The sequence below is a fragment of the Triturus cristatus genome, chromosome 3_1 (genome assembly GCF_964204655.1).
Source record: "Triturus cristatus chromosome 3_1, aTriCri1.1, whole genome shotgun sequence".
NCBI classification, from domain to species: Eukaryota; Metazoa; Chordata; class Amphibia; order Caudata; family Salamandridae; genus Triturus; species Triturus cristatus.
The window spans coordinates 1,062,192,333-1,062,209,023 of NC_140583.1; the positions used below are offsets into that span (position 1 = coordinate 1,062,192,333).

Sequence of the window (16,691 nt, forward strand, 5' to 3'; positions counted from 1 at the left end):
GAACTCCTGCAGCTGTGCCGGAGTCACCGATGTACCCGGAAAGGGCGGGTAGGCCATCGGCAACTGCGGAGGCGACGCCACCTGCACCCTCAGCAGCGTCGCGCGACCGGCTAGGGGAAGGCGAAGAGCAACAGCGCTTCTTCCACTTCTTGTGCTTCGCCTAAATTGACTCAGAGTGCGAAGACTTCGAACGGTGGTTATGGCTCCGCGGCCAGTCCCTTGACCTCCCACGGGACTGGGACCTCGAATGGCGCAGAGCCGACTCCCGGGCCTCTAGCCACTTTCAGGACCGCTCCCGCAAAGTTTTCAGAGCCATGGCCTGGCAGTGGGAGCACGACTCGGAGTCGTGGTCGCGCTCCAGGCAGTAGAGTCAATCACGGTGCGGATCGTTCACCGACATTGTGGGGGACAGGCCGCGCAAGACTTAAAACCGGGCATCCCCATGCACCTGGAGTGTAAGTATAAAAAAACAGAGACAAAAGTTCCAAAATACTCAGTCAAAAAATTACTGGGGGTACCGCTCTCTCCGGATCTGCGCTTGCTGGCGCGGAAAAAGAAAGAACTGACCTCAGCATGCGTGGGCGCGTCTAAGTATCTCCAGCGATGTCATCTCGGCAACTACGATGCCAACGACTTACGCGGAGCCGTACGACAACGCCTACTGACGCGCAGAGGTACTGCTGACGAAAACTTTCGGAATCCAGTCTGACGCCTGGGGATACTCTATGGTAAGGAATCTATAACTAACGTGTCTCTTTCAGATGCTACTGCCTTTCCATGGCCAGGCATGCCTCTGATTTGAAGTAAAGGTCCATGACACTCCACTTTACTCTCCACTTCATTGCTACAAACTTCTTCAAGAACCCTTGATCGGTCTGTTCACTTCCACCTTCATTCCAACTCCTGAGAGACGTTATGCAATCTGCTAAGACTCTTCACCTCCATCATTTTGACTCCAACTCACAAAACTGAACACAGCCTGCCTCCCTACCTGTAGTTCACCTATTTACGAGGGATGTAATGTAATCTGCCTAAATTGTCCTTCATCCAATTCGCCACTCACACAGGAGTGATGCCGTCAGCTCAGCCTCCCTGCCTCTACCTTATTCTTGCACAGATGTGAGCCTAGTTTTTGATCACTCAGTGTACCTCTTCACCCGAATGATGTGGAAGAGTGAGAGAGAACTGTGCTGGGTAAAACCCTTCATGTAGTAGGGAAATCAATGGTGCAGCAGTCACAGATACACCAGAGATATGGTGGTCCATTGAACTCTGGTTATTTCAGTATTTTACTAATCAACCAGTGGCTAAGGTACTCATTTTGCTTCCTTGTACTAGAACCCATGGCAGCCTTGCTAAACCTCCTCTATCTAGTTAGCTCTCTGAGTGACTAACACATGTCTCTACGGGGCCCATAATGCCCCGTGCGATATCAACTGAATTGATGAGAACCTCAGGGTCTGAAGACCTGGTGTAAGTGTGGTACCTCCAAGGTTTACCTCAGGGAGTTTTTTTTCTAGAAGAACAAGCAACTTATCATGGGTAATGATCTTTCTGGAGGCTATTCTATCAAATCGCACATTCCTCGCCTTGTGAATATCCCCAGAGGCATCAGACTGGATCATGAAACTTTAGAGTAATACCCTTGCACGCCAGTGGGTGGCCATCCATGAGTGCTGATGTCAGTTGTTTTCTTAGGCTGTTCGAGCCCTCTGATGCAGAGCTTATTAGCAGATTGGCATGACCAGTGTCTAGGTCTCTAAATTAAGACATTTTTAGAACGGGGAGGCAGGAGGTTCGATGACAAATCTGCAGTTACAGTACCCACCCGAAAGATCATTAACGTAGGTAAGTAACTTATTCTTCTGATAGATACTTCTAACTGCAGATTCCTCACCTTGTAAATAGATACTATAGTATTACCTTTCCAGGTGAGGGGTCTTTAAACTAGCTCAGACCAAAATGTTCAGCAGGACCACTTGGGCAAAATGCCCTTCTCAACGGACCTGATTGCAGAGGCAATAGTGCTTCAACATACGTACCGATGTCCACGTAGATACCTGACAAATACCCAGGACAGGCACTCTGTGTGGCAGCACAGTAGCAAGTGGAATGAGGTTGTAAGCCTTCTCGAGGTTGCTTCTTCTCCAGTGTATAGCAGATAATTAATCTGTAGATGTTCTGCTTTTGCACTGCTTCGCCCTTCTTTGCCCCAGAGAATCCTACAAAGAGCTGGAAATCCACCCCTTGTTCTTTGTTGTGATCTATGTAAAGCTTAGTGCCCTTCTGGGGTATCAATGATGGAGTCTCTCTTTCTCTTTTTAGGGATGAGGTGGAGCAGAGAATGCCAGAAAGATTATAGCCTGCGCGACATTAAATGGAGTGACCACTTTCGGCAGAAATTAAGCTTGCATCTTCATAAGGTGGGTTGACAGAAAGAGTCTACACCTTGCCCACAAGCCCAGCCAATCTTATAGTGAGAAAGACCATATTTAGTGTCAATAGTCTTAATGGGCAACTGTGCATAGGATCAAAAGAGGTGCATATCAAAAAAGTGAGAACTAAGTCCAAGTCCCTTTGCGGCAACACAAAGCGTTTTGGCGGAAATAAATAATGCAAACCTTTCAAAAATCTCATCACAACAGGTGATTTAAATAAAGAAAGCAAGAAGGTTGAAAGAGCCAAAAATTAGCCTTTAACTGTGTCCAAAACAAGTCCGTGCTTGGCCAGGGACAAAACAAACCTTGAAACAGCTTGGCTTGTAAAGAGTCAAAGTGTTGAGTGCTTTAAAAAGTCACAAATCTGTCGGACATTATGGCTGGGTCCTGTCCAGCAAACTTCCAGTTCTTCACCACCTGCAGCTGCGCTGGTCAGTAATATAGTTTTAAGTCTGACACTGCTATTCCTCCAGCATTAGGCCTTCTCATGAGAGCAGAGTGCGCACTCCTTGGGGTCTACATCCCCGTTGAGTGATCTTGTCACTGTGTTAACAGCGCAAAAGAAACTGTCTGGGACTTCGTGAGGAGTGTTCTGTTCAATATATAGGAATTTCGGCAGGGTGATCATGGTCATTTTGTACAATGCCGCTATCCCTCTCACCGACAGTGGCAGCCATTTCCAATTGAGAACATCGCCTTTGTATTCTAAAAAGATATATCCTAGGTTACGAGGCATAAAGTTTTTAGGGGACCTCAGTAATGAAGATACCCATCTATTTAAATCCCATCCATGTATATTGTATGGGGGTCCGTCAAGTTCATCAGGGTTTCCCATGCAGAATTTGGGTATGCTATCGATATTTGCAAGTTGATTTCCACCCATGAATATCATGAGGAAATCTGCAATATTTCCAAAACTTTGAGGATAGACTGCATGGGGTCCACCAGAAGACAAGGACATCTTCTGCATAAAGGGAGATGACGGCATCCCATTCCCGTTCCTATCCAACACATCAAAGAAGGGCATCCCTTCCAACCCATTGGGCCAAGCGCTCCATTACATGCGTGAATAGAAGGGGGAGAGTGAACACCCGTCTTGTGCCACAGCCCAGCCTGAAGTCTTGTAACAGTGTACTATTTACCTGCACTCTGGCTAGTGAGTGGGCATATATTAATTGAAATCCACCCTCAAAACTCGTCAAAGCCCATTCTCTGCAAAAATGCCTTCAAGTATAGTCATTCGAGAGAGCTGAATGTCTTCTCTACATCTAGGCACAAGATCACAACAGGTTCATGCATCAATATTTTTCCGGCATGAACCCATGCAGGTGTCGAAAGTCATTTCAAGTGGATTTGTGTGGCATGAAGCAGGACTGGTCTGGCACTATCAGTTTTTTAATGATTTGCAGTAGGCAGACAGTATTTTTGCCAATAATAAGCAGTGAAATGGGCCCATACAAGGTGCTCCTGTACTATGAATAAGGACGATGGTGGCCATCCAAATGTCAGGCACCCTTCTTCAAATGTCACACAGAAATATGTCTGTCCGGGCATCTGCATACATTTAGCGGAGACATCTGCTAAGTGTGCAGCGTAGACTTGTAAAGAATTTAGGTGGGACCTGTTAAGACAAGGCATCTTTCCCGGTTTAAGTTGCTGTTCTACCTCTTTTATTTTGAGCGCTTCCAGCTTGTGGTCCAACCGCTCCCTAACTAATCGAGGGGTAGGGATGTCTCTGACAAAATTCCAGATCTCTGGATACGTGCACCCCACCTTGAATTAATAAAGCCCCTCCGGGTGTGTTGCAAAGACTTGTGCTATACTGTGCAATATCAATGTTGAATCGACCATTTTCCCAGTCGGGGTGGTAAATTTGTGAACCCATCTCTGTCTCTGTGGGACAGGCAGGCCAGCTGTGTGCTTGTCTTGTTGCCTACATCCTATAGTTTGTTTTGCGGTGCATGATGGAGTGTCCTAGCTTTGTCACAGTATCTGTTGACAGCGTTTCCTAGCTAGCTGCATGTGATGTGCAAAGTCCTCAGCTGGACATTGTATGTAGTCATTTTCCCATTGGGTCAGCTGTGTTTCCAACTCCTTTACAGTTTGGAGTTTGTCTCTTCATTTGCTAGCATGTCTCAATTTTGCTCCATATTTACAGCTTTATTGGCCTACCAAACTGTCACCACTAATATTACCAGTCCTACATTCTCTGCTAGGTAGGTAAGACTGTCGCTTCTGAGGAATAGTATGGTGTCCCAGTTTTGAGATCCCATGGATCAAACCTCCACTCCCCGCTGTGCAGTTTTGTTTTTTGGTGTGTAGTCACAGTGGGGGATGGCCAAAAATTCCTTTCAGTAGGAATTTTGTGTAGCAAAATTTGTTCCCTGGCATACAAGAACTAGGAAGTAATCGAGCTGCGACATCGTGGGACAAGTTTGAGTATTGTTTTGTGCTGAAGTGTGTGTTTCTCCAAACGTCTCTCAGTTCCAGTGCTGTCTTAAAGTGCTGCAGTCCACTATCAGCTCTTCCCGCTGGTTGGTTCTCGCAACTCTATCCATGTTTGAGTGCAGTCAAGCACAGATCCCTCCCGATGATCAACAGTGCCTCTGGTGCCTGCAAGATCCACCTCCTGGTCTGCCTAAGCCCGGGGGTATGTACCACGTCACCACCAGTATTTTAACTCCATTGCAGTCCTCTAGTATGGCCGCATAACAGCCCCCTGGATCAGTTCAGCACTGTGCTGCGGCTAGCTGGACCAACCGACATACCAGGATTCCCACCCCACGGAAGCCTTAAGTAAATCCGAATGCACCAGCACTTTGTACCTAGTCCGCCCCAGGAAGTCACATTCATTACCCACGAGATGAGTTTCTTGTAAGAAGATCGGGTCTGGGACCTGTCTGTATAGAAATTTCATTCCGATACCCTTTTGATCTTGTGCCCCAAAATGTTAACGTTCCATGTTATGATTGTGAGGCACAAGGAACAAAGCTGGCCATTTCATGTCATAGTGGTATTGTGATTTCACCCCTCCTCTGCCCTCCTTGTCTTGTCTATTACATCTGCACCTAGGGATGCCTTGCAACATTTTAGCATGTCTCCCCTTCCCCCCACCACCTCATGCTGCGGGTTTGTATCTCCCCACTGCCCTAATGCATGAGGCATTTGTCACCCACTTACCGAAACCATTAACTCGCAAATGTATTCTAGCAACAATAATAATTACTACAGTTCCCACGTATGGGGATACTGGGTTTGTCCACAAAGCTGAAGTCTTGTTGGTTCCAGCGTCTGGCCAGATTTGCTCAGTACATGTAGAGTTTATGTAGTGCTCCTCTCTAGTTGCGTGTTCCTGTGTGGGTGCGCTGTCTTCTTAGCCCAGCTGACTCGACAACGCCTGTGGCCCAGCCCCAGGGCCTCGCTTCTACCACACGCAGCAAGGATCTCTACACTGGTAGAATCCGATGGTCCACCGGGCACCAGCCCTCCAGCCATTCCCAACCTCAGCAGGTGTGTTGAACCATGTTTTTCTTTCTGCTAGGATTTTGAGTTTTGCCGGGAATAGCATCATGTATTGTGCATTGCGTTGCCATAGTTCTGCTTTAGCTTTATCAAAAGATTAGATCCTGGCTTGGACTTCTTCTGTGTAGTCAGGAATATTATCACTGTGCGTTAAGCAACCATTATGGGGCCATGGTTTCTAGTCACATGTAAGATAGGGTCTTGATCTGTGAGGTTGAGGATATGAGCAATGACAGGTCTGGGTCGTGCTCCCGGTTTCGGGGAGGTGCCAGGGACTCTGTGCTTTCTTTCCACTAACAAATGATGTTAAAGTTGTCCCGGGGTGACCAACTCTCTGAGGAGGCTTTTCACAAAGCGTTCCACATCTCTTCCTTCCACTCTTTATGAAAGGCCCAAAAGGAGAACCTTGTTGCACCTCGACCTACTCTCTGCGTCTTCAGCCATGACATGCACACAGCTGGTGGTTACAGTTAGAGAATGGACTGCTGAATTTAGAGGTTTGATGATCTACCAGTGTTCCTTCACCACGTGCTCTGTGGTGCCCCCACTCGCTGACATTGTCTGGAATTATGCATGCATATAGTTGATATACAGGGCTACTATGTCTATATTTTGCTCAAGCTCAGTTCTAGAGTACTTCATTGCCTGTATAAATTTCTTCAGAGATGAATGTTGGTCCCCGGTGACATGTCACAGCACATCCGACCCTGCATCGTCTTAATTTTGCATTGCATTCTGAAAGGTGTATTTCTCCAGACTGCCGGCTGTCGTTTGAAACTTTCTCTCAGACCATTTTATCCTTCACTCTCAGATGGCTGGTGTCTCAAATGGTGTCCCTGTGAAATATGTGGTCTCAGTGTCTGGGTTGCACACCTGAGTTTTGGCTGCAGGCCCCCCACAGGGTCTAACCCACAAAGAGGGGTCAGCCGGCCCTAGGGTGAGGCCCTAACGATGCAGAGCTGGCCTTCAGGAATCTCGAAGCATCCCAGCAGTCTCCAGTGCTGGAAAGGATTCGTGTGTGAGGTCCACCCAGGGCAGTCCAGCTCTGCTGCCTCGATTCTCATCTCTTTCCGAATGGTGCATACACATGTGGGCGGAGGTCCAGATCCTCAGAGCACTGCCCACGAGAATGGTTGGTTCGGTTCTCTTCTCTCACGGCTGGCAAGGTTTCAGATTGCTTATGTGTGACAACTTCATAATTATGAGTGACTTTCAACGACAATGAGTGATACTTTCTCACAAACAGTATAATGTCACGCAAACTTAGTTGCATGGCACACCCCACAGCATAGGTCGGACACCTGCTGCCGGGCAGGGTGGCAGAGAAACAATAAATTAAACAGAGATCCCCTGCCTTAGCCAGCCTGTGCCTCCCTGGCAGGCAACCAATCAAAGTAATGGCCTGATCATCAGATCATGATAAATTGACAGTCTGTCCACGATCTCTACCAGGGGGGACCCGAGGCCGACTACGGGATAAGAGAGGGGCCCCAGCAGGGATCTTCTCTCTTTACATTCCTCCAATTAGGCCCCCTCTTTCACTGCAGTTCAGGCAGACCCAATTTTTGCCATGCATTTAGAATTTTCGGTTTACCGCTGGACATCCACATCTGTTAGATACCATAGTTTGAGCAGGGGGTGCTATTTTACATTAATTATGTGGGTATGTGATTTTGTGTTTCGGTATTCAAATATTTGAAGTTCATTTGGCTTGCATACAAGTTTCCATGATAACAGAAGTTGGCCTCACGGCTAGGGCGGTCGACCTAGAAAATGGGGAACCGGGTTCGAGTGTCGGCAATGACGCTGAACATCCTGTGATTCTGGGCAAAATCACTTAATCTCCCCGTGCCTAACAAAAATGAATGGGTCCTCGTGTAACGCAACTGGTGCTATTTAAAGCGCTCTGATACCCGATACCCGGTCAAGTTCGCGCTATATAAAACTGCATACAAAAAGGATATTTCCGCATCATAAATATACTGAGATTCCAATACCTGCTGTTGTACACTAGCGCCATCTAGTGGCCTTTGGAAAAACAAGCTTTTATGTCAGTCCTAGCAAAGTGAGTAACTGGGAAGCACACGGTGTTATCACACTCCCGAACACAGTTAATTTGCATGACAATCTCATGCAATGTGGTAATGCAGACAAATTCCTGGGAATAAGCCATTCTAACACGAGATGCGTGGCACTTGGCAGGGCTGTTCTCAGAGCTGTCCCTCCTTTAACAGTGCAGTGCCTCCGCGGCTCTAACACTTCCCTGGTGTTTCAGAGTGTCGCCGTTTCAGCAGACACTGCATCATTTCACTCATGCCGCCATCTTGCCACGGCCCGGGCTGGCCTTCTCAGACGCATTATATAGGAGCCGTTCACAGCCTGTCCCCGTGTTCGCCACCTCACAAGCACTGGATCTCTCTGGTCTCCGAAAACGTCGGGATCGTGAAAATGTCAGCCATCAGCTTCAATTCAGTGTGTATCTTCCTCTGGTGCTTGGCTATGCCCCTCCAGCAGGTGGCATCCTGGATTCCAGCAAACATGGTGGAGAAGAGATTGACCGGTGGTCATTATATGTAAGAATCCTACCTGAATACAACAGTAGAAAGGACAAAATAGAACTTCGAAAAAGATATTGAAATATGAAACTCCATTCCCTAATTTTACAAAGAAACCAAAAATAATTGAGAAAACATGCCCTGTCGTTAAGTGGCACTGCCTAAGTTCGACATAAGCAGTCCTGATAGACAAGGATTCTTCTATCAGTCGCTACAGCGGTCTTCAATGTGAATTGTCAAGCTGAAAGGAAACAGATATTGTGAGACAAATGTAAGAAAGCCCAAAGCAGGAACACACAAAAAGATATTTAAAAAAAATTCTGAACACTTCATAATTAGGAACAATTTAGAACTAGGGGTGAAGCTAGTTAAGAATTGATACTCAATCTTATCGGTCCCCTTAGCAGCAAGGACATTATTTTGTAAAGCCAGGGAGATAAGACCCAAAGAGATTCTCGTGAGTGAGTGGGACTTATATTACCCATGCGTCTCCAGCTGTTCATCATTTATTAACTTAATAAATACACTCTCATTTGACCACGCCCTACACATATCCCTTGCATCCTACAAGCTTAAAAACATATTTTAAGGTTTCTCTTCAAAGCACAGAAATGCAGAGAACAATGAAAACCGGTAACAAATAACCAGCAGACCGGTTTATAGCATACAAAAAAGTCATATCATGGGCATTCATATGCTTTTTGCTTTTTTGGTTGCTTCAAAACTCACAGGCACTCCCCCAGACACGCCCACACTCTCACGCATACACCAGGGAGATAAACAAAGGGGGGAAACAATTTTCACTTTTTTGGAAGTCTTGTTTTTTTTTTGCTGAGATTTCATTAAAAAAATTAAAAATTACTTTTTTTTTTAATTTCACATCAAATTTTACTGCACTCATTTTTTTCTTGGTGTCCTCTACCTCTCCCATGGTTCAGAGGCTTACGCGGCTATTAAAGACATTCCTGCCCTGCCATCTGTGATGAACATGCCCCTTCAAAAAAGTAAAAAAATAATAAAATAAAGATAACTTTACAATCAAAAAGCACGAGGAAGCGGCTTAAAAAGGCAAATTTGTCATGCCTCCTGGACCAGGGATGTACGCATCAAGGGAGACGCTTCTTTGCCTCATTTGATGGGTGAGCATCATGTTCTGTTGACTTGGAGGGCCCATAAGAGGCCCCTGGGGAGACATCATGTGCCCTGCCTGGGAGTACATATCCGCGGGCATATTTCGCTGCTTGGAGTGCATCAGCATGAAGTTCTGCTGGGCCATCAAGCTTTGCTGGGGGGACATCATTCCCTGGTGCACCATGCCGTGCTGCGGCGGCATGCCTGTCCGGCCCATCATGGGCATCTGTCCTGGGTGGCACATTGGCATGTTGAGTGCACGCTGTGCCCCCTGCTGTCCTGGAAGGCCCATGCCTGGCCTCGTCGGCTGCTGCTCGGCCATCATGTTCTGCAAGTTCATTAAGTGCAGGTTGGAAGGCTGCGATTTGGACGACTGACCGCCGCCCTTGGGGAAGTACTGCAAAGTGCTGCTGGGCTTCTCGGAAGGGATGATCCTGGACAGGTCGAACTCCGGGATCCCCGTGGGGGTGGGCCGGATGACCTCGCTGAGGTCAGCATCGTTCAAGACGGAGGAGACCCCTGGGTGCATGGAAGAGTAGGATTCCGGCATCCGCTGAGGGTGGCCCTTGGACATCAGGTGCTGCTGAGGAGGGGGCTGCTGCTGGGGCATGTCCTCGGGGGGCATCGAGAGGCCAGGGGGGTAGTGTTGCTGTAATCCAGGACCCCCACCTCCTCCACCGCCTGGGCCCATGGGCATGCCAGGCACCGGCGAGGACATAGAGCCGTGTGGGTGCTGCATACGAGGGAAGACCAGTTGACCGGAGGGCATCATGGTGCCCCCGCCGTTGGGGCCCCCGGGGCAGCAGGGCTGGCCCATATGTTCTTGCTGTCCAGGCCCAATCATCAGGGGGTTTTGAGAGGGCCCCCCCGGCCCTGGTCCCGAGGGATGCATTGGAATGTTGGAGCCCATTGGGTTCGGTGATGACATCATGGGGGCCGGTGGCTCGTGCGACAGAGGCTGCTGCCCGCCCATGCCCATGTGCAGGGGGCTGTGTGACGAGCCGGGCCCCACAGAGTTCAAGTGCAATTGGTTATTGGCATTGACGCTCATCCCTGTAGAGAGAAGAAAAAAACAAACATTTTATTCTGAATAAGTCACAGTTTTTAGGTGCAGAAGTAAGGAATATGCTACTTACCAGTATGCATCTGTTCTTGGCATGTAGAGCTGCAGAGTTGTACACTTAGCATAGGTCGCCATCTGGTGTTGGGCCCGGATGTTTGCAGTTTGTTTTTCTTCTTGGACCGTCTTTGGAAGTCACGAGTTTGGTGACTCCTCCTTCGGTCCGTACTGCGCATGGGCTTCGGCTCCATCCTCAGATTGTTTTTCGCCAACAGGGAAATGATGGAGCGTAGTAATAACAGTGAGAAACCCATGTGTGTTGTATCTAAATAAGATGGACTGGAACGGATACAGGTAGCCGGGGAGGCGGGTGGGCGTGTACAACTCTGCAGCTCTACATGCCAAGAACAGATGCATACTGGTAAGTAGCATATTCCGTTCGAGGCATATGAGCTGCAGATTGTACACTTAGCATAGATTATATAGCAGTACCCAACCTTAGCGGCGACCACCGGTATCCGTTGCAGCTGTTTGAAAGAGTGTTTTTAGTACAGCCTGGCCCACCCTAGCTTGCTGCTGGGAATGCACATCTACACAGTAGTGTTTTGTGAATGTGTGCGGTGTAGACCATGTGGCTGCCTTGCATATGTCATCTAAGGGTATATTCCCTAGAAAAGCCATAGAAGCCCCTAACTTTCTTGTAGAGTGGGCTTTAGGGGGAACAGATAATGTTCTCTTTGCCTTCTGATAGCAAATTTGTATGCATTTTACAATCCACCTAGCTATCCCTGATTTTGAGATGGGGTTGCCTTTATGTGGTGGAGAAAAGGAAACGAACAACTGTTTGGTCTTCCTGAAGGGTTGCGTTCTTTGTATGTAATATAGCAACGCTCTTTTCACATCTAGTGTGTGTAAGGCCCTTTCCGCAACAGATTGGGGTTGCGAAAAGAAGACAGGTAATTCCACTGATTGATTGAGGTGGAAGGGGGTAATGACTTTGGGCAGGAACTTCGGATTAGTTCGAAGTATGACCTTGCTGTGATGCATTTGTATGTAAGGTTCCTGTATGGTGAACGCTTGTATTTCACCAACCCTTCTAAGGGAAGTGATAGCTACAAGGAAAGCTGTTTTCCAGGTGAGAAATTGTAGCTCACATTTGTGCATTGGTTCGAAGGGCGGACCCATTAGTCGTGTAAGGACCAAATTTAGATTCCATACAGGGGAGGGTGGTGCCCTGGGAGGAATTACTCGTTTGAGGCCTTCCATGAAGGCTTTAATAGCGGGCACTCTGAAGAGTGACAAATGCTGTCTGTTTTGTAGATAGGCAGCGATCGCTGCTAGGTGTAGGCGTATGGATGAATACGCCAGGTTACACCTGTGAAGATGGAGCAGATAGCATATGATGTGTTGTATGGATGCATCTAGAGGGTTGATTGTATTGTTACGGCAGTACATTACAAATCTTTTCCACTTTGCGGCATAGCATGCTCTAGTGGTAGGACGTCTGGCTTCCATGATGATGTTCATGCAATCAGGGGGAAGGTTAAGGTACCCGAATTCTAAGATTTCAGGAGCCAGATCGCCAGGTTGAGCTGAGCTGGGTCCGGGTGCCTGATTTCTCCATGGTTCTGGGTTAGGAGGCATGGGGAAAGGTGCAGTTTTTGATGTGGTACCACTGATAGTTGTAGTAGCGTGGTGTACCACGGCTGTCTGGCCCACGTCGGAGCTACCAGAATGAGTGTGAGGGAGTGCTGTTGTAGTTTCCTGACCACTAATGGAATTAGTGGGAGAGGTGGAAAGGCGTATGCAAATCTGCCTGACCAGTTCATCCATATCGCATTGCCCTTGGACAATGGGTGTGGGTATCTGGCGGCGAAGCTTGGGCATTTTTTGTTTTCGTGGGTGGCGAAGAGGTCTATTTGAGGATGCCCCCACTGTCGGAAGAATGGGTGAAGAACTTGTGGATGCAGTTCCCATTCGTGTAGTTGTTGAGTCTGTCTGCTGAGCAGATCTGCTATGGTGTTTTGTACGCCTGGAACATGTTGTGCCAGGAGAAAAATGTTTTGGGGAATTGCCCATCTCCATATGCTCTGGGCTAAGCGGGAGAGCTGGGGAGAGTGTGTCCCCCCCTGTTTCTGTATATAATACATCGCAGTCATGTTGTCTGTGCGAATGAGGACTGCTTTGCCTGAAATCTGCTTTTGGAAAGATTTTAGGGCTAGAAAGATCGCCAAAAGCTCCAGATGGTTGATGTGGAGCGTTTTTTGCTGTGGCGTCCATAGACCTTGCATTGTGAGGTGTAAGAGGTGCGCTCCCCAGCCGGAGAGCGATGCGTCCGCTGTTAGAGTCACTTGGGGAACCGGGTCCAGGAACGGCCGTCCCTTGGAAAGGTTTGTGGTGTTCCACCACTGCAGAGAGTGATGTGTGCGGCCGTCCACCAACACCAGATCCGTCAGCTGACCCTGGGCCTGGTTCCACTGTTGTGCTAGGCACTCCTGAAGTGGACGCATGTGGAGTCTTGCATGGGGCACTATGAAGATGCAAGACGCCATCATCCCTATGAGCTTCATAAACACTCTTGCTGGTAGAGAGTGTTGAGGAAGGAATATTTTGCGTAAGGCTAGAATGCTTGTGATTCTGGCTGAGTTTGGATAGGCAATACCTTTTGAGGTGTCTATGGTGGCCCCGAGATATTGCTTTGTGTGAGATGGTATGAGGTGGGACTTTTGGTAGTTCACCGTGAAGCCTAGCTGATGAAGCAGTTGGATGGTGCTGTTTGTATGTTGCACGCATTGGTGGTAGGACGCGGCTTTTATGAGCCAGTCGTCTAAGTAAGGGAAGACGTGAACATGTTGACGTCTGAGGTGTGCTGCTACTACTGCTAGGCATTTGGTAAACACCCGTGGTGCAGTGGTGACCCCGAAGGGGAGAACCTTGAATTGGTAATGTTGCCCGTCCACCACGAACCTGAGGTATTTTCTGTGAGAGGGGTGTATTGGAATGTGAAAGTACGCGTCTTTCAGATCCAGTGTTGTGAGAAAGTCTCCCTGGCAGAGGAGTGGGAGGACTTGTTGTAAGGTGACCATGTGAAAGTGGTCTGAATGTATGTAGGCATTTAGAGGCCGGAGATCCAGAATGGGTCTGAGGGTCTCGTCTTTCTTTGGGATTAAGAAATATAGGGAGTAGACCCCTAGATTTCGTTGATTGTCGGGTACCTGCTCTATGGCGTGTTTCTGGAGGAGCGAGAGTACCTCTTGTTTGAGCAGTGTGGAATGCTCTTGGGACATTGGACGGTGCCTTGGTGGGATATTGGGTGGGGTAGATGTTAGCTCGAGGCAGTACCCTGACCGAATGATTTGGGTCACCCATTTGTCCGATGTTATGGACTCCCATACGTGGATAAAATCTTGTAGTCTGCCCCCGACCGGAGTGGAATGGTCTGGGGGGAGCGAAGGGGAGTCATTGTGCGGGTGGGGTGGCAGAACGGGTATTGTTGGTTTTGCCCCTGCCCTTATTGTTGTTGCCTCTGTAACCACCTCTTTGGTTGCCCTTTGAAAAGGTATTTTGAGGAGGGGATTTGTAGGAGGTAGAGGCATTATCGGTGGAGGAGCCTCTACCTGTGCCACGAAAGGACGAGCGTCGAAAGGAACGCTTAGAGGCTTGGGTCTGGAGCGCTCCCATAGACTTCGCTGTGTCTGTATCTTTCTTCATTTTTTCGAGCGCTTCGTCTACCTTTGGGCCAAAGAGTGTTTGCTGGTCAAAGGTGTGATTAAGTATTGATGTCTGGACCTCAGGCTTGAACCCTGATATCCTGAGCCAGGCATGGCGTCGAAGCAGGACACTGGTGTTTATGGCTCTAGAAGCAGTGTCTGCTGCATCGAGGGCACACTTAATGGAGGTGTTTGTGATTAGTTTGCCCTCCTGTATCAGGTCATGAGCTTGGCGTTTGTATTTCTCTGGAAGGTGCTGCATAAGAGCCTCTAATTCATCATAGTGTGCTCTATCATATCGCGCAAGCAGTGCTTGTGTATTTGCAATGCGCCACATGTTTGCAGCCTGGTAGGCGGTGCGTTTACCAGACGCGTCCAGAAGTTTAGATTCCTTGTCTGGTGGTGGGGCATCTCCTGAAGATTGGGAGTTAGCCCTCTTTCTAGCTGTGGAGACAACTAGGGAATCTAGAGGAGCAGGGCCCTTGATGTATGCAGGGTCTGTGGGTGCCGCCTTGTACTTCTTCTCTATTCTAGGGTTTAGTACTCTGGCTCTGACAGGGTCTTTGAATACCTCTGTAGCGTGCTTGGTGACACCCTTAAGCATGGGTAAAATAGCAGTGGAACGATCTTGTAAATCAAATGTATCCAGTAGGAAGTCTTCTTCCACTGGTTCCGTGTGCATGTCCACCCCATGGTAGTGTGCTGCTCTCTGCACTAAATGGTGAAACCCTAAAGAGTCCTCTGGAGGAGACGGCCTTGATGGGTATAGGTCGTCTTGAGGTACATTGGGTACATCAGGGTTATTATAATCCTCCCATGGATCTGGGGTCCCTGGTGGAGTGGGATCCATTGGGGCGTCCCCTGGGTCATTGTCCGGGTCCCCGTCATCCGGGTCTGGGGATGGGGCCGGATCGTAGTGAGGTAAAGGTGGAGGGGGTGGTGGTGGGAGGGGGGGTGGCAGTGGGGAGGGTACTCTAAGGGGAGAAGTAGCTGAGTCCCTCTTTTTGGGTGGAGGAGGAGGAGCCGGAGCCTCAAGGCGACGCTTCTTAGTAATCACAGTCAAAAGGCCAGTCTTTGGATCTCTGGACAAAGTCTTTTGTAAAGGGTCTGGTGTAAACAGAGCCAATGGCGCCGAGTCGTCTGTCGGCACCGGCGATTTCGGAACCGGAGGTTTCGATGTTCTGTGTACGCCCTGCTTTTTGGAGGTCTCCGTGTGTTTCGGCGTCGAATGCTGTTTCGGCGCCGGAGCGTCGGTGCCGACCGATTTCTGTTTGTGTTTGGTCGGCGCCGAGTGTCCAGGCTTCGGCACCGGTGGTTTCGGAGTCGAGCTGGATTTTGCAGGCTTCGGTGCCGAGTGGTGTTTATCGGCACCGGGCGTCGGCTGGCTCGATCCCGAGCTGCCGTGAGACTTTGAGTGCTTCGACACCGGGCCCGAAGGTGGGGTGATCGAGGCTTTGGTTTTGGTTTTGCCCAGGCCGGCAGGCGAGGGAGTAACCGGAGTCTCTTTGGTTTTCGGTGCGGGGCTGGGAGGGGGCATTGTACTCACGGCCCGCTGTCCTGGTGTTACGTCCTCCAGGTCGGAGTCGTCGGCCTCGGAAGCGCTGACGATGTCTTCTCCCAGTTCGGTGTGTGTCTGCCCCGAAGCTTCGGCGTCGTCTCCGAAGATGTCCGGTGGAACTGTCGAGGATGAGTGCGCCATGGTGCGTCGAGCCTTTCGATCTCGGATCGTTTTCTTCGATCGAAAAGACTTGCAGGCGGGGCAGTCTCGAGCCTCGTGTTCCGGAGAGAGGCAAAGGTTACACACCTGATGGAGGTCGGTGTGGGGAAATTTAGACCCACATTTTGGGCACTTTTTAAACGGAGTCCTTTCCATCGGCCGGGACCGGAGTCGCGGAGGGCCCGAAGGCCGGTGTCGATGTACGGGATGGAAAAAGTGCCGCTTCGAGAGATGAAGATGATGAAGGAACTCGAAGAATCGAGGATTTTCCGTCGAGGCTGGAACCGTAGAAGTTCGAAGCCGGAGTACGAAGGATCACATCCGAGCCCGATGGCGGAAAAAAACAATCTGAGGATGGAGCCGAAGCCCATGCGCAGTACGGACCGAAGGAGGAGTCACCAAACTCGTGACTTCCAAAGACGGTCCAAGAAGAAAAACAAACTGCAAACATCCGGGCCCAACACCAGATGGCGACCTATGCTAAGTGTACAATCTGCAGCTCATATGCCTCGAACATAGGGTTGTTTAGTGAGGAACGTTCTCCTCACAACAGAAGAA

General features: G+C 49.0%; 1 protein-coding gene across 6 annotated transcripts in view; it reads right to left on the reverse strand.

Moving 5' to 3' along the window:
* Positions 1 to 8,973: 8,973 nt before the first annotated feature.
* BCL9L (BCL9 like) overlaps positions 8,974 to 16,691 on the reverse strand; it is a 174,573-nt gene continuing 166,855 nt past the window's right edge. For all 6 annotated transcript variants that reach the window (XM_085645877.1, XM_085645878.1, XM_085645875.1 and 3 more), the window contains one exon: positions 8,974 to 10,699. In XM_085645877.1, coding sequence (XP_085502003.1) covers positions 9,576 to 10,699 — 1,124 coding nt within the window. In that variant the 3' untranslated portion in view covers positions 8,974 to 9,575. The remainder of the gene's footprint in view (positions 10,700 to 16,691) is intronic.